We start from the raw sequence: 18,035 nt of genomic DNA, 5'->3' as shown, positions 1-18,035 counted from the left end.
GATAAAAAACACTTTGGGGTATAAAAACTGAGGAAATAAAAAACACTTTAAATTAACTTAAAACTCAAGTAAAATCAGGAAAGGCTCTCCAATAAAAGTATGTTGAAGGGGACTTTAAAGAGATCACTGACTTGGCTGACCTGATTTTTAGTCAGTGCACACAGTTTATTTTTGGCCAAATTTTAAATGAGATGTACAATGAAGTAATTTTGATGAAAAATGGGCAACAACATCAGATTTGGTCATGTTTTTGTTTTGTTTTGTTTTGTTTTCTTAGGGAAGCATTTGTTGCATGTGTCCAAGCACTGTTGGAAATCTAAATAGTCTAATGATAATTTCTGTTTTTACAGTTTCTGGCTATGATAAATTATATAACTTTGGCAATTCTGCCATACCATACCTTCCAAACCCACCCACGTTTCCTTTAAAAAATCTGACAACCATTTACATTTGTATGCCCCTCTCCTAAGCCAAACTAAAAACTATATAAAAACTAAAAATATAAGTCCCTCCCCAGTACCTAAAAATGATTTGCCATGCCTCTTCCTTTTTGCACCAACCCTCCCCCTTATAAATAATGAACAGTCCCTAATAATTTAGCAGTCACAGGCAAAATATTTAAAATGGCCAGTTTCGCCAAAGACCAAAGAAATACATTTTAGAATCATTAACAGATGTTATCTAGCAGCAGAAACCATTGTTGTTTTTGTTCTGAAGAACCTGAAACTATTTAATTTTTTTTTCTTTCTGTTCAGTCACATTACAATTTTGGCACAATATAAATGACTGTCTATGTATTCAAATAGAAAATTTCTAATCTACAAAGATAACTTCTCCAAGGAAATATCTGATATGGTTAACATCATCATAATAATGGCTAAATATCACATTCACTCATGTGAATGGAAAAATCAGAAACCTTCATTAATTTGGTTTAGCGATTCATCAAACAAGTATTTTTCTTCTATACAAATATCAACAGATGCATGAATACAAAAAGTCTGTCGAACTTCTGGTATTTTGACCATGAGGGAAGGATTTGTATTATTTATTTATTGTGCTGGCTCTGTGTCCATAAGGGCCTACTGTGTGAATACCAAACAATATGTTGTCTTAAACATCTATTTTTTATTTATTGTAAATCATAGCCTCGCTGATTTGATTTTGTTTTGAGTATGTTTTGATGCTGTTTATGGTTTGGAAGAATAATAAATCATAATGTATTTGTCATAATATATATTTTATAATACTAATCACAGTCTGTAAAGAAATTAAAGTTATCAAATAAATGTAGAGGAGGAGACGTATGAGGTGGCAGAAAACTGAATTACTCAAGTGAGGTCTAAGTACCTCAAAGCTGCACTTAAGTAGAGTACTTGAGTAAATGTACTTAGTTACTGTCCGTCACAGGTGACATAACTACTTTCACCTTCAATTATGGTGTTTATGGTGTTTGTACTTGAGGATTTCCATTTCATGTCACTCAATACTTTGTTACTACTACTACAACAATTATTTGGCAGCTGTAGTTACTTATGAGCTCCACATCGACTACACATTAATGTAGTCGATGTGGAGCTCAGTGATCATAATTTACATAATACATGAAAGTTTAATACTCAGAGAGGCCAATATTCAGCATTGAGTACTTTTGTCTTTGACACTTTCATCACATTTTGCTGATGATACATGGTTTTTAACTTAAGTAACATTTACATTTACCTCTACTTGTAATTTCTGGGGTGTGGTGTTGCTACTTAAGTAAAGGATGTGAATACTTTCTCCGCCATCGTGGGACTGACACGCACCGTCATGCCTCTCTGGATGAACACTGTCATTAGCAGACTGATAGCAACAAGGTGCACCACTGAACGCACAGATGTTTCCTCCCTCTGGCCGTCAGTACTCTGTCAGTGCTGGACACCAGACAGTGACATGGATTATTATCATGGACTCCATCCTTGGTTATCACTGCTGTTATCACTTTCATTGTGATGCACCCTTTCTAAATCTACCTTTCATCATTGATTAGTGATTATGATATAAACTGGTTATATTGTACCTTATCATGTGATACGTTTCCAGTCTGTCTGTACAAATGTGTTTTGTATGATTTGTATGATTTCATATATGTTATTTAGGATACTGTGTGATACTCTGGCAGTCAGGTCTAGCCTCCAGAGATATCAGCACTGTGCTCAGGGCTGGACAAGACAAGAAAGTTGATTTCTGTGTGCCTTGTGAATGATTAAAAACAATATGGGCCTGTAAAGCCGTTCGTTACCCAACCCAATGAAAGCTATTGTTTATTAACCGAATTTGCCCACTTGATCCATACCACATTACTTTTTTAAAGGATTCATCCAGAGTTTAAAATGAGTACAAAAGTGCACACTTCAGCGAAGTTTCTCAAGACCATCATTGTTAATGATCCACAAAGAAGTAATCAGTCTGCAGCAGATGTCTTTCTCTGCAGCGGTTTATATTTTAGTGATGATTAGCTCAGCTTTCAGCTCATCCACCTGGCTCTCACTGTTCTCTATGTGGCCTCTGTGCTCCTCACCCAGATGTCAGGGCCAGTGTGCTTTGTGATCTTTCAAATCTCAGCTCTCTTCTGTCCTCTGGTGGTAACAAAAATACTTACCTCAATTAATCTGAGTTTGTATCTTAAGAGTCATTAAAACTGATGAACTATGATAAAAGGTCAGAGGTTAAAGAATAAGTGATGACTTACAGTATTGTACATTAACCTCAAATCAGTTTGTGAGTTATTATTATTATTAGTATTTTATAGCGTCTTTTCTCTTGGTCAGTGTAAAATATTCAAAATGATGGCCAGATTCTTTCAAGTGTGGATTTTACATACATTTCCAAAACACTTATGAACACATTGTTTACTCATGAACAGGTCTACCTCTAAATCTGATGGCACTTCACCCACTGATGATGCTATATAATGAATTTAAATGCTCATAATTCAGAGGTCATAATCGTGTGTGTGTGTGTAATATTTCCATGGCCACCAACATTTAATCACCTTAATTTTTATTAATATGTGTTTTTTAATTGCAGATCCTGATGCAGATTCAATTTTTCCTCAAACTTTTCTATTCTTAAAATAACTAATTTAAAGCAGAGTGCAGCCTTGGCAGAAGTACGTGCTCTCTTAGCACTTTATAATATAAATTGATCGTATTTTGTTGGTGATTTATCATTTTTGTTGTAGACATAAATGTCTAAAAATCTGACTGTGGAAATTATTTGAATTAGTTTTTATTCTTTTTGGACTCTGTGGTTTGAAAATGTACGTGCTGTATTCTGAAAACTGTCAGTGGTGTAGTGGTAGTTGAAGAGGTGGGTGTACCCTCCTTTGTATCCCAATGGCATGTGTATACCCTCCACTACACCACTGAATATATATTAATTAAGGGAGTAGTTGGATACATAACACAATTTAAAGGCACAGTTCACCTTTAAATCAAAAGTACATATTTTATCTCTTACCTGTAGTGCTATTTATCAGTCAAGATTGTTTTGGTGTGAGTTGCTGAGTGTTGAAGATATTGGCAGTAGAGATGTCTGCTTTCTCTTGAATGTGGTGGAACTAGATGGCACTTGGCTTGTTACTCAAGATAATCCACAGACCTTGTTGTAAGCAACAAATTACCTGTAAAACGAGCCTCTAGTTCCCTAATCTTAAAGTCAGTGGGTTTTTGAATAGGTTTGTGGTTTAATGAGCCTCAAATAAGGTCTGTGGTTAACACAAGCTTTAGGAATTTTCACGTTTTGTTCTGTGACATAAAATATATCAGTAAATACCTCACTGTGAATTTGAAGCTTCTATGTGTCTTAAAAATGGCGGTTGCTAACAAGTGGCCAAATGAGACAACACAACATCATCACACCAAACACTGCTTTACAGTCTTGCTTTGTTGGTTGGTGACATTACGTCATGCGACCATAGTGTAGTTCGTTTACAGACTTACATTAGCTTTTTCACTTCTGGCAATTGCATTCAGACTTCAACGATTATGGAAATGTTCAATTGTGAAGATTATCTTGCTGCACAGAATGTGTAAGTATCATGAATGTTTATTTGCTGAAATATCACATAGGCTTTTTGACAATGGAACCACGGCAAAGATAACTTCCATGTTGGCCTACAGAAAAACCTCATCCCTGGTGGACTGCATTTCAATGTAAGTGATGGAGGACAAAATCTAGTCTTCCTAGTGTAACTTATGTGATAGCAAGTTTCTTAGTACCATCTTGCAATCCAGAGTGTTTCATGATTATTACAGAGGGTTACATACACTGTCCCCAGGGTCAATGACCTTATCTGCTATGGAAAAAGCATATTTTAAATCCATCAGGTGACCTGTTGCCCAAAAAGTTAGAGAAATTTATTTTAAGATCATTTATAAGATTTATCCAACAGCTGTGTTTCTTAAGAAAAGTTTTAAAGTCGAGGTTGACCCCTTTACCCTCTGTGGTGAAAACTTTAGAACACGTTTTTTCTATGCCCTGTGTCCCAAAAAATTTTGGTCTGACATAAAAAAAAATGTGCTTATCACTGAAGATTGATTGGTTATCACGGGTTGCATTGATATTCCAACATTTGACATCTCTCACATCCTTTCATCATCTGTCTCTGACATAATAAATACAATTTGACAAGTGGAGAAAAACCAAGAAATACCTGCTTTAACTGGTTTATAAATGACTTTAAACTGTTTTTCTTGTCACTGGAAAAAAAGGTCTCTAGCAGAACAGCAAGAAAGTTAAAATTTTTGCTGTTTTGAATTATGACCTTAATGTTGGACCTCAATGCTGTTTGCTCCCTTTTGATAAAGTTGGCATGCCTGTTTTTTTCTTCTTCTTTATTTACTAACTCAGTTTTATCATTCTTATTTTTATGTATTTAAATCTCCCCCTAGCCTATTTTATTTTATTTTGTTATTAATTTTACACACATTATCTACGAGATATTGTATGTTTATGCTTTTGTATGTTATTCTAATGTAAAAAGTTGCTCTAACAAATGTAGTCTTCCTTCTCTGTAAAAACAAACAAACAAACAAAAAAACGAAGTAGCTGTGTAATTGAAGCTGGGGCCTTATGTCATCTTCAGGTAAACTGTGAAATGTATATGTCGAGGGGCAACTGTGGATTTGTCCCCCATTATAGATCCAGTATAAACATAAGGAAAGAAAACAGCAAGTAAGTCCTGTTGTACGGACCCTAAATATTGCTCTACGACAAACATCGTGAACCAGTCCTTAAACTAACTGAAAGCTGATGTGACCGTTTTTTCTGGTAGGAAGCTGTTGTCTCCCACATTCCTCCTGAACCTCTGAACGCACCAGTTTAGGTGTCCTATAGCTGCCTGAAGAGAAACCAAATGTCACTAGCGGTGGCACCGCTTCTGCCCTTCAATGCTGGAGTTATTCCTCACATGCTAAGTATCGGCGTATCAGAGGCTGCACACATTTTTAATGCAGCTCTAGGGCTTGTCTCGTCTGTTGTCTCTGCGCGGTGTTTTTAAACGCAGTCGGAATAATTGCGATAATGGAGTGTCGTGTGTTGTCCATTCAGAGTCATGTTGTCAGGGGATACGTTGGGAACAAGTCGGCAACATTCCCGTTGCAGGTAAGACCTGGAGCTTACACTCAGGTGGCTCCTTAAGATGTCTCAGCTAAGCCAAGAAGACAGAGAATAGAGAATGAAACAGGGAAAGAAAAATATATGGAGGTGTATATGGAGGTGTGTTTTCTACAAAGAGCTTGACATCCTGAGTTGTGAAAGGACTCTTGCATTGACGTTACATGAGGATCCTTCGCTGTCCTGCTGAAATATCAGAGGCCGTTTTCCAGTTTTGAGACTTTACCCACCTAGCTAAAGACCTAGACAATGGCTGTATAATAAAATAAGATAAGGTAAATACTAACATATCCCCAAACTCAGCTAAAAAACTGACCTAATACTTTTCAATCTGACATTTTGTAAATGAATTAGTGCCGGGTTGCCAGTTATCCCCCTTCGTTACACAACACACCGTGTAGCTACAGGTAGTAGGCAGTCAGTTGGAGCTTTGGATAAGTCTGTTTTTGAGTTGATTATTGAATATAATGGTCAAGAAGTCTGTGTGAATTTATAAAATGTTTGAAATCAAAGTAGTAGTAGTTTTTCCTCATGCAGAAGGCAATATTAAAGCACCATACTAACGTTTCTGTGTGCTGTAGACTCAGCTTTCAAAAAATACAACTTTACATTATAACTTTCAAACACATTGAAGACTTAAAGATTTTTTAAATCTGATTTCCACTCTAGACAGCTATTGCTTTCTTTTCCAGGGTGTCTGCAGGTCCTTAAAAAGTCTTAAAATGTCCTAAATTTTGCAAATAATAGGTCTTATACATCATTAAATAGTCTTAAAATTGAATGTGTGAGGTTGTGATTACTATAAACTTGTAATTTCATTTCATTAATCTATCTTTTAATTTCTTTTGTCATAAATAATGAAGCTCTTCTGCGTGAAAGTCCTCATTTCTGATGTTACAAATCTTTAAACCCACCACTGAATGTCACACTTTTACTTTATACTAACACTTAACTGTTGGCAGAATGTAGATTAACCTAGCTCACACCTATAACCATATTCTTACTACATACAACCATAGACTGTATATAAACATGCATAAAACCTTCCTCTGCAAGGGACCATGTACATCCTACTTACCATAACTCTTACTGCAATTCATGAATAAGAAAAATTTTAAGTTTAATTTTTTATATACTTTATTAAAAAAAGACAACATGTCCAAAAATTAGTCCTAAATTCGATTAAAAATTGTCATGAAAAGGTCTCAAGAAGCATTAAATTTAAGTGTAAGATACATGTAGACACCCTGCGTTTCATGTTCTTATCAACCACATTTCTGAGACTTACAAGAAGCAAGAGTTAGTTTGTCCAATAACCATATTCCAACTGCATATAACCTAACTCTGCACAGGACCACATACATCCCACTTGCCTTAATACTAACCTGCAATACATGAATAAGAAAAAGGCAATTTATCAAGAAATCAGTCTTAAATTCGGTTCAAAATTATCTTGAAAAGGTCTTATAAAGCATTACAGTGTCTGATACCTGTAGACACTTTGCTTTTCATTTTCATATCAATCACAATTCTGAGTCTTACAAGCATGAGTAAGTAAATCTGTTGAATATCATGTTTGCGTAATTCAAAATATGTCAGTGTTTCTTTGCGTGAAGGAACTGATCTGGAACTATGGATATATTTACCAGTGAACTATCTTTAGGAATATCTATAGAAATATATTTCTACATTTGCAACAGTTGTATGACTGTGCAGAAAAGTGGATAGATGATCCATTTTCTGTTCCTTATCTCGACCAAGTTTCCTTCTAAAGCTTTGCAGGATCATTTTCAGACAAAGCATTCAGGAACTAAAGTATTACATAACCGTGTTAAAATGTAATGTGATTTATTTGTGCACTGAAGTAGGCCAGAACTGACTTCAGTCCGTCCAATGATCACAAAAGACAGTGGGACACTTCAGTGAATCTGGGGTTTAAGAAAGCAAACAGTTCTCATTGAACAACTCTCACACAGTAATTCACTGTGCCGTTCCCACAGCACAGTGAAATCCAGCAGCTCCTTGTACAAACGTCGTTGTTCTCTGTTTTAACAGCTGCTTAATTTCTCGTTTCTCAGGTGCTGGGCTTTGAAGTGGACTCTATCAACTCTGTGCAGTTCTCCAATCACACAGGTTGGTTGAGTGCTCTTAAAACTGCCCTGTGTGAGAGAACTGAGTCGTTTTTATTCAGTCTCATGAAGTATAATCAATCATTTCCCACTCTCCAACAACTTGACCCTTTCATCTTTTTATTCAAATATGAGGCTGTGAGTTTTTGTCATTACTGGTGTAGTGCATGGATTGGAAATGCTTAAGTCAAAAACTATTAAGTTGTGATCCATGTAGTGTCATACAGTATCTGAGAGTCTCTTTGTGTAAACTTTGACCACTAGCGGTCATTCTGGTTGCAACCTGTGCTCTACCAGCACACACAAGGACACACAAAAAATAATTTCATAAGGACAATGCAGGTTGCAAACCATTGATAAAATGGCTTTGGAAATAAATTCACTGCGTGTTTGTTAAGGACAAATACAATATCTTTGAGTGAGAAACACTGGAGACAGTAAACTACTTGTTTGACTCCACTGTGTTCCTTTAATTAGGTATCCAAGGTGTGTGTTCAGAGGTGTAATGTACAGAGTTAATCACTGTCTGAAGTTCTTGTACTTTGCCCTGCGAGCACAGAAACCTTTGGTTGAGCTCTGTATGCACGCTTTAGCTGACTTAGTGAAATACAATCTTTTTGACCATCTGTAGGGTTTAGAGGAGGGGAGTCAGTTACTGTGTTTTAAAGTTAATGTTTTCCAAGAACCATTTCTGTCTGATCAGTTTATCTTCCTTCTGAGTAAACTTTACATTGAGTATATCCGTGGGAGTGTGTTACATAGTAGGAATACTGCATTGTATTTAACTATTAAAGGAGGGTTGATGCAAAGTCAGCCAAAAGATGCAACAGTCCCTTACAAATTCTGCATACCAGGGTTTTAATTAATGTAAATGTGATGTTTGTTTCTTCCTTAAATTGAGTTTAAGTCATTATATCAAGAAATAATCACACAAAAAACACATATGAAACATATTCTGCAAAAAGGGATGGGCGACATGGCCTTAAAGGACAACTTAGGTATTTTTTAACCTGGGCCCTATTTCCCCATGTATATGTCTGCGTATGATTCATAGGTACAACTCGTTCTAAAATTGGTTCAGTATTGAGGGAGGCGGATGCAGCTGGGAGCTGCGAAACGGGCTAAAACGGTAACGGGGGCAAATGCGTCCCGTATAGTAGTTAGTTAGTAGTAGTATGCTATTTACAGAGATTGCACTGGCAATCTGAACTGGTCAGTGGTGGAAAAAAAGCACTTTTAATGCGCAAACTTATACGGCTTGTTGGCTGCCTCTCTTATATATAAATTAACAGCACTATTATTATCCCACATGTACATGTGCAGCATGGTTGTTTTGTGCAATGGGCAATAAGAATATGTATCCACTAGTGAAATCAACATTAAATTTATTGTCTTAATCGAAACTTGTGGGTTGAAACACTTGCAGAGAGGATTGGATTATATTCTGGGGGTTATGTGCCAAAGTATGTGAAGAATGTGTTTTCGCCACGGGGACCGGAGACATTTGGACGACCTAAATCAATATGAGCATCTGCTGCTCTGTGAGAGGAAACTGGTCAGTGTTGAGCATATGGAGTAAATTACACAGCTGTGAAGAATGTAATCCTACTTGTAGTTCACACCAGTTTAGTACCAGTATTCATATTGGAGGCATTAATACAAACGTTTACCTCCAACCACAGCACATGCCTCTACCTTGCGAAGTCCTCACTGCAGGAGGTGCTCTCGCTGGCTGGGGGTCAGGTTTGGACTCCCTGTGAACAGTGTGAAGGATAAACCAAAGTGTGTTTGTGTGTGCATCCATTCTGTGTCCCATCATTTGCAGTCAGAACAGCTTTTGCGGGTTTATTCCAGGTCAGTTGTGAAAGAGGGACAAAGAAAGGGGGAAGCTGGCAGCCAGGATACAGGCATCCCATTCAGTCAGTGTGGAGGCCCCAGTTTGGCCCTCGACACAGAGGAGAGGGACCTCCGCAGAGGGAGTGGGGGGATGGGAAGACGGAGCAAGGAGGAGAAAAACATTTGGGTGTCTATATTTTAGATTGATTCACACACAGTGTTTTTCTAAGTTAAGGTAACGTCTAGTGTGTGAAAAACTCATGAAACATCTTGAGTTTTGTTTTACAAATTCAAAGTCAATATCTCTTAAATGTCATGTTGTTTGTAACCTCCGTTCTCCCTCTTAAATCCTAGGCTACGCCCACTGGAAAGGCCAAGTACTGACAGCAGAGGAGCTAAATGTGCTTTATGAGGGCATTAAGCTCAATAAGGTGAACCACTATGACTACATCCTCACAGGTGAGTCTGAGCCCTGCATCCCTGTTAAGACTAAAGAAATATGGAGGTGAGGAAGCCCAAACATGGCAGCATGGATCTTGAACAGCCACAATTTATGACAGCTTTGTTTTGCTCTGTATTAGCAGAGATACTAAATTTCCCTTCAGCAGCAGCAGCAGCAGCCTCAGCAGGACAGAAATCCAATGCAGCCACAATGTGGTGCTGCATTTTGAGTGAAGGGGCAGGTTTTTCAGCTCAGAGTTATTGATTTGCAAACACCAGTACAGTGTACCTGCATTTTTTCCTGACTGACTCACTCTATTAATTTGGCCATTAGTTGGTATGAGCTGCCATATTTGGATTGACACACTTTGGTTAGTGGTTTGATTACTTGGAGAGGGAGCAGCAAAGCAAAGCAAAGCAAAGCAGGCTCACATTAGGTAATTTTCCTTTCATCCCCAAGGATACAGCAGAGACGCCTCCTTCCTGGAGATGGTGGTTGACATTATTCAGGAGCTGAAGAAGACCAATCCCAGCCTGGTATATGGTGAGCATGCACTGTTAACAATGTTTACATTTCAAATAGGGCTCAGCAATATATGTGTATTTATCAATATTGTCATAGTAGACTAGTGTTGTCAAGAATATCGATTTGTCAACACTAGGGGCAAAAACAATAATCGACAGTCACTTAATCGGTCGTTAAGAATTTGATTCAACATGTGAAAGCTGATTCTGAAAACTAAACAATGTATAGTCTCCTGTCACATTCTATCTATTAGTTGATTGGTGTGTTTTGAAAGAATGTTTCAGTGACTAGCATAAGTAAACAAAGGACGCAATATAACGATTTTATGACAAAGCAGCCATCTTGGGGTCTGAAAAAAGAGTGCGGCGACGACACTGAAAATGAGGCGGGGAAATTGAAGCATAATTCAATTATATTCAATGTGTTTCACATGTCGACGCCTCTTCAGCTTTAAATGTTTGACAGGATATACAGTACTATCAAAGAATATGCAACATGTTGCTGTGAGCTTTGATTGTGGAAAAAAAACGCAATTGGTATTGTTTGGTATAAGCAAACATTATTGTTACCAATAACTGATTAAGGAAAATACTCGCAATTTGCAACCCTATTCAATACATATCGATTCCGAATATTTAAAACCACTTTAAGTAAAGTCGGACTGATATATCAGTTAGCCGATATTGGCCTATGACAGATATATTGATATCGGCTTATATGTTATCTGATATGTAAAGTTTATTTTTAACAGAACAGTGCAGAAAAAAATACTGTAAGTAAGTTCTAATCATTACATGTCCAATGAAGTTTACTGTTTCAGTGCACTTAAGTCATTGGTACATATGTATCGATACTGGTATTAGCATTGGCCCCAACAATCCAGTATTTCTCTGCATTATCAGTACACTGGTGCTGATAATGTTTACTAGAGTCATTCTGCTGTTTTCTGCTGCTTACCAAGAAAAGTTGTTGTCTTGTTTTAGCCTTATGTTTATCTTTAAAAAAAAAAAAAAGAGGAAAAAAAAAGTATGCCCTCATTGTCAGTTTTTCCCCGTGGTATCAAAAATGATATTCAAGGCATTGTATCAAAGTTAGAAATTTCAGGATTGTGACAATATTAGTACATTACACTGGATATTGCCCGAGATTTTGGATATTGTAATATTGTCTGTGTTGTCTTTTCCTGGTTTTAAAGGCTTCATTACAGTAAAGTGATGTGATTTTCTGAACTGAGCAGATTGTTCTAGCTGTCTATTATTTTTCGAGTCATTATTTCCACGTTACTGTTTTTGTATTTATCAAAAATCTCATTGTGTAAATATTCTGTGAAAACACCAATAGTCAACCCTACAATATCGTTGCAATATTGATATCATGTTATTTTGTTAAAAAATATTTTGATATTTAGTTTTCTCCATATCTCCCAGCCCTATTAAAATTGAAATAACCAATACTGGTTGGATGAATTGATTAGTTGAAGGACAGAAAAATGATGATAACTGATCGATTGTTTCACGCAAGAGTGCTAAAGACACCCTGCTTCCAGTTTCTCAGTTGTGACAATTTGCTGCTTTTCTTTGTATTATGTGATGTTAAACTGCATATCCTTAGGTTTTAAACTGCTGGCTAGACCAAAATAATAAATTGATGACATCATCTTGGGTTTTAGAAAATGATGATGGGCATTTTGACTAATTTCTGACAAGCTACAAGTTGATAAAATAATCAGAAACTAATCATTTTTACAGCCCTGACAAGGTTTAACTTTTGCTTTAAACAATAAGTCCAAGGCTTAATTTTGATTCTTCTTTTCCACAGTTTGTGATCCAGTGATGGGAGACCACGGTGCTATGGTAAGCATCTTTTAGTGAATTCCCATTTTTTGTCGTCTAAACTATACAGCTGATAAGTGTTTACTGTATCTTTTTGTACTTTTCCTGCACACCATTCACAAAGTGATGTCACATGTAAGGGGGTTAAAAACTGCATGGAAAACCGGGTTAAAATGAATGAAATCCTTGTTTTTGCGCTGTGTTTCAGTATGTTCCAGAGTACCTGCTGCCAGTTTACAGGGACAAAGTAGTGCCTATAGCAGACATCCTCACCCCCAACCAGTTTGAAGCAGAGTGAGTGCACTTCCAATCATCATAAACACAGTTTATAGTACACTACACTGCATAGTTTGAAAAACATCCATAAAAGGTAGCTGTAAAAATGAAATAGGGGTTGACACTAATTTAAGCTGCTCGGGAGAAATATTGTCTGAGCCACTGATCATTATACAAATGCAGGTAAATACTTATAATGGTACATCTGTGACTACTGTTCTTTTTCCCACAGGATATTAACTGGGAGGAAAATCACCACAGAGCAGGATGCTGTTGAGGTGAGTGCCAAACACATTTCTCACTGTGCTGTTTCTAGTTTAGTTTCTGACACCAAAAAGTACAAAGCTTGAGGACATTGGCTGTCTTCTACTCTCCAGGTGATGGACTTGCTTCATAAAATGGGTCCAGAGACTGTGGTCCTTACTAGTACAGACCTGCCCTCGAAACGTGGGGACCAGTTCCTGGTGGCCCTCGGAAGCCAAAAAATAGGTAAAGTTGCAGACCAACTTTCTTCAGACAGAACATCTACTTTCCTGTTTTTTATTTTTTTATTTTTTACTGTACATCATTTTCACTGGTTTTACATAAGTCCCATATTCCAGTGTATGCGGATGAGTCAGCAATCACCATCATTGAGTAAAATACAGATTTAAAATTAAAATTGTGATCAGTGGTGGGATGGAAAATGGTCCTGAATGAGACAAATAGCATCGTATTTGGTTCAAACCGCACACTTAGTAGAAAACCAGTTTATGTCTCCGCATAATTGATGTGTCTATGATCCAAATGCAAGACACTAAGCTCTGGGTATTGTCTTACATAGTAAATTATCACGGACAAAATATATGTATAAGATAGTTGCTAAAACAGAAAATGGTATTTCTGTCATTAAAAGATGTGGAGAATTTTTGACACAAAATTCAATTAGACAGGTGACTCAGGCTTTAATATTGTCCAATCATGATTCTTGCCAATCAGCTTGGTCTAATGCTTCAATGGAAAAGAGAAAAAAATTACAAATGATACAAACCAGAGCAGCAGGTATAGCGCTCTGCTGTGAATACAGGACAAATTTAGTTACAACGGATGATGTATTTTTAAGAAACATCTCTGTTACAATGACTCTGTGTATTTTGTATAAGAAATAGTCATTCAGTGTAGTTAGATTTCACTACTCTACCAGACATTACCAAAACATAAGGACAAACACAATCAGAACAGCAGACATGTACTGATCTTTTGACAATCTTTTGACTAGAGAAGTTGAAAGATGTAGACTAAGTTGTGAACAAAATGCAGTAGTGAATTTGATGAAGTCATTTGGGTCATGACTGGAGGGTCTGTCTGAGTTGTGGACCAGAAAAACGGTAAAGGGACGGACTATTGTTACTATTATTTGTGAATGTATTTTGCTGATTGTATTGAATACTGGATAGAAATTGACAGTATTTATGATTTTCAATGTGTCAGTACAATAATCAAAACAGTCTGTTTCACTCCAGTATCTCTGACTGCAAGAGGGAAACAGTGTGTACTATGTTTTGCAAAATTTTAGGGAAACTGATGGGCTCTTCGTGTAATCATAGAATTGTCAGGATCTTGTCTTCTATGAGTGTGTGTCTTGATCATGTCCTGTTTATTCTGTAGTGTTATGTGTTAATATAATGTATGCGTTATGATGTCAAGTATTGCTCTGTGTATTCTTTAATGTTATGATAAATTATGATCATAACAACTGTTACGTGTCATGATTGAAGATGTAAGGGTTGCATTGTCATTATGTTAAGTCTGTTTTGTAGACCCCGGAGAGAATAGCTGCAGCGTTGCTGGAGCTAATGAGGATCCTCATAAACTAATCTAAAATGCTGTTTTTAAGACATTATGGAATTTTTATTTTTACATGGAATTTTTCTTTTGCTTCAAGATAGTTTTGATATAATTATCTTGTGTGTCCTCACTGTAGTGAAACCAGATGGGAGCAACACCAGTCAGAAAATCTGCATGGACATCCCCAAAGTGGACGCTGTGTTTGTGGGGACAGGAGACCTGTTTGCTGCCATGTTGCTAGCCTGGACTCACCATCACCCCAAAGACCTGAAGGTTAGTAGCACACTTGACATTTTAATCAAAAAGCTGATAGGATCTGGTCTGATTATGTTGCCACACTGTAATAAATCAACCCTGATTTGCTTGTAACCTTGTCTTCCCTCTGTTTTTCACAGACTGCCTGTGAAAAGACTGTTTCAGTCATGCACCATGTCATTAAGAGGACCATCACTTATGCCAATGGTAGGGATTGTGTATGTTTATTGACTTCTGTTTGTCATGTGGTCTCTCTGCTTTATCTTGAAGTCGTTTACTGGACATAAAGGAGCACTGTTTGTTCCCCTCTGCTGTTAGTACTATATTTACACACAATCAATAGTAATCAGCCAGCAGTGTGCGTTACGTAGAGGCCACTGGCGTTGGTGGCATTGTTGAGACACACGTCTTAGTTGATTACATTATTCTAGTTTACTGTCTCACAGATTTGGTTTTGCCATTGTTAGGTATTGAGTAAAAGGTAATTACATGAAGAATGAGGCACAGAAGTAATGTCTTAACTGTTGCTCATGTAACTGCATGTAAAATGCAACAAGAGGATTAACAGCCTTGGTATTTACAAGAGAGAAAGAAAAGAAAGACTTGTTTACTGCTAGGTTGATCAGAAAGCTTAAGGCCAACAAGCTCTTTCTTTCTTTCTTTACACTTCTCTTCTCTCTTTCAGAGATGGCCGGCCCAGGGAAAAGGCCCAGTCCTGCACAACTGGAGCTGAGGATGGTTCAGAGCAAAGCCGACATCGAGAAACCTGCCATTGTAGTGGAAGCGAAGGTTCTACAAAAGCCTTCCCACTGAAGATTGTAACGTTATTGTGAACATTCACAATGCGCTGGTACAAATCGGCTTCAAATCTGGGCGGTCCGCCAGACACATGTAGGATTTTTGCATCAAAGACTGTCACGTGTCTCTGCCTTACAGAATCTCTGAAGGAGTGCTACTATGTTTTCATAGGTTCAGCAGGATTTGTTGTTCGTACATTCTGCTCAGAAACACTGGAATCACTGCCATATGCGTCTGTACTATGGCCTGTGTAGACATCATCTGACATTCAAAAGAAAAAAAGGACATTAGCCAACGATGTTTAGGGTTAAAGGTAGTGTAAGTGTACTTGAATCCTTTTTAACACGGTTGAAATGATTTCTCATCTTAAATTAAGCTGATAAATGCATGCATGACCATGCCTCTACTTGTTTTGGCTATGATCCTATTTGAGGACTAGTCACATTTACTTAAAGTGTGTTGCTCTCAAGGCATTATAAGCACATCAATATACAATTTATTATATGAGTAATGAAAAGATAATGATTTAGGCCTAACACAAAATTCAGAAACAAAGGGGTTAACAGCTTCTAGTGCAAAAAGATACTTTTTTTTTAACAATGATGTCAGATTCACAGAGCATTTTATTGCATTGTGAGTTTTCTGAAATGATCATAATAAAAATGTATGAATGCATGCAGTGTGCTTATAATGTACTTGGGTGTTTTATCATGCACTTTAAGATTAGTGTCATCACCAATAGATCCAGATTGGATGCATTATAAGCGCTGGCATGAAGTGTATCGTGACTCCCACAAACTGTCAAACATCTTATGCAATTAATATGTAGTCGATACGGTTTCATTACCCCAGTGTGTTTCATTTTTAATTGTAACTTAATGATAATCATGAGAATAGCTGATGTCTTAAAATTGTTATTTTAATCAATTTTCTGGGAAGGAAAAAAAAAGTTTTTCACCTCTTTTTTTAATTCTGCATTGATGTCTTGAACTAGCAGATGTAATAACATGTTAGATCCATGTCTTAAGCATCTCAAATTGAGGTATTTGCACAGATAATCTTTAATATATTTACTAATGATCATTGTTTTTCATTTTTTTCGACTGTTGTCATATCTCAACAAAAGAGTCAGTATGAGAGACCATGGTGTAAATTAGCCTTAACAGGGTTAAGAAGAAAACATTGGTTGTGAATGTTTTTTTGTGTACCAATGTAATAGTTGATCCTCACATGTTATGTAATGTTAGAAAGTCAAGTGCCAAACCTTGAGCTGCTGCTCTGACGTAGAGCAATATAAGAATAGAAGTAATAAATGAATAATATTTTACTGAAACTGTCTTTTATTGCTAGGTGTCAAGATGAGTCACCCAAGCATGTCGTATTTATTTTTAGGGACAGGTCTACTAACTCTGGGTCAAGAGCATAGTCAAGGTTGAACAGCAGGAATAATGCAAGGGAATAAAAATGATTTTCTGGCATCAGAAATAAACTAAACACACTATTTTGTAAAGATTTAAATTACTGAGATGTAGAGTGACATATAATTCCCTTGGGTACTTAACATTTTACACGTTAAACTTAAATTACTTTTAAATTTTACCTCAGAAAGTCATAAATGGCTTATTAAAAAGGTACTTAAAAACATATGTGATTGCATTTGTTCTTCATGTATTGCAAAGAGGACAAAAGGAGAAACCAGACTAGGTGCTTTTAATCTGAAAGGGTACGGAAATAAAAACAAGGAAAGAAAAAGAACAAAGGCAAACAAGCCAGCTTCCAAGTGCTTACTATATTGTGTGATTAGGGCCAGGTAACCGCTCTGTTTTGCGAACACTAATCCACAGTATGAATAGCCAGCATTGACCCAAATAACTAGGCAGGCCAATATGTCAGCCCAACTGCAACCTGGATACAGTAAGCAAAGTTGGAAGCACACTTCCTCCATTTGGCACTATCAACAAGGCAACCTGAGAGAGAATCTCCAGGTTCTTTTGTGAAAGAGAAGGGATTACCTTGTTTTAATGACTGGATCATGTTTGAGACATTATAGTCCAGCAAGATAAAGTGGCATATGTTATCAGCAGACATGGCAGATTTGTCAAACAAAAGGCCTTGGGGATTATGTGGACAAGTTTCTGATCCCTCAGCTTGTCTCACTTTAGATTTGTGCTGCAGCTATGCAAAAGCACCAGCAGGGGGCTAAAGAGCTCTAAAGTTGATCAAACATGCACACCTATTCAGGGAATAACTTAAATGATATGTCACTAGCTGTGCAGGGTTGACAATTGGGAGAAAATTGTCTATTAAAAAAGTAATGCTTTGTGCACATTACCACTGCAAGGTCAGGAAAATGGATTCCAGGCATTGAGTATTAAATAAAAAGTGCTATTAAATGTGCTAAATGTGTTTTAATTTCATTTTCAGAATAAACTCTGACACAGGTTGTGACTGTCA

At 36.9% G+C, this 18,035-nt stretch overlaps 1 protein-coding gene across 1 annotated transcript; it reads left to right on the top strand.

Annotated features, from left to right (window-relative positions):
• The first annotated feature begins 5,393 nt into the window (after window positions 1–5,393).
• On the top strand, window positions 5,394–17,957 carry LOC126393584 (pyridoxal kinase-like). The gene is made up of 11 exons (XM_050049807.1): window positions 5,394–5,649; window positions 7,740–7,794; window positions 9,981–10,085; window positions 10,528–10,611; window positions 12,412–12,446; window positions 12,634–12,719; window positions 12,934–12,979; window positions 13,079–13,190; window positions 14,665–14,801; window positions 14,924–14,990; window positions 15,469–17,957. The coding sequence occupies exons 1-11, from the start codon at window positions 5,569–5,571 to the stop codon at window positions 15,594–15,596; spliced, it is 936 nt and encodes a 311-aa protein (XP_049905764.1). The 5' UTR covers window positions 5,394–5,568; the 3' UTR covers window positions 15,597–17,957.
• The last annotated feature ends 78 nt before the right edge of the window (window positions 17,958–18,035 follow it).

The sequence above is a fragment of the Epinephelus moara genome, chromosome 7 (genome assembly GCF_006386435.1).
Source record: "Epinephelus moara isolate mb chromosome 7, YSFRI_EMoa_1.0, whole genome shotgun sequence".
NCBI lineage: Eukaryota > Metazoa > Chordata > Actinopteri > Perciformes > Serranidae > Epinephelus > Epinephelus moara.
Note: the sequence above shows the minus strand (reverse complement) of the source record. Positions and strands in the feature narration are given on the sequence as shown.

Excerpts from the sequence above, each read along its gene's own strand:
- LOC126393584 (XM_050049807.1), top strand. The coding sequence starts at position 5,569 with ATGGAGTGTCGTGTGTTGTCCATTCAGAGTCATGTTGTCAGGGGATAC. Across the intron at positions 12,447-12,633 it reads TGGGAGACCACGGTGCTATG|TATGTTCCAGAGTACCTGCT; the intron begins GTAAGCATCTTT and ends GCTGTGTTTCAG. Across the intron at positions 12,720-12,933 it reads CCCAACCAGTTTGAAGCAGA|GATATTAACTGGGAGGAAAA; the intron begins GTGAGTGCACTT and ends TTTTTCCCACAG.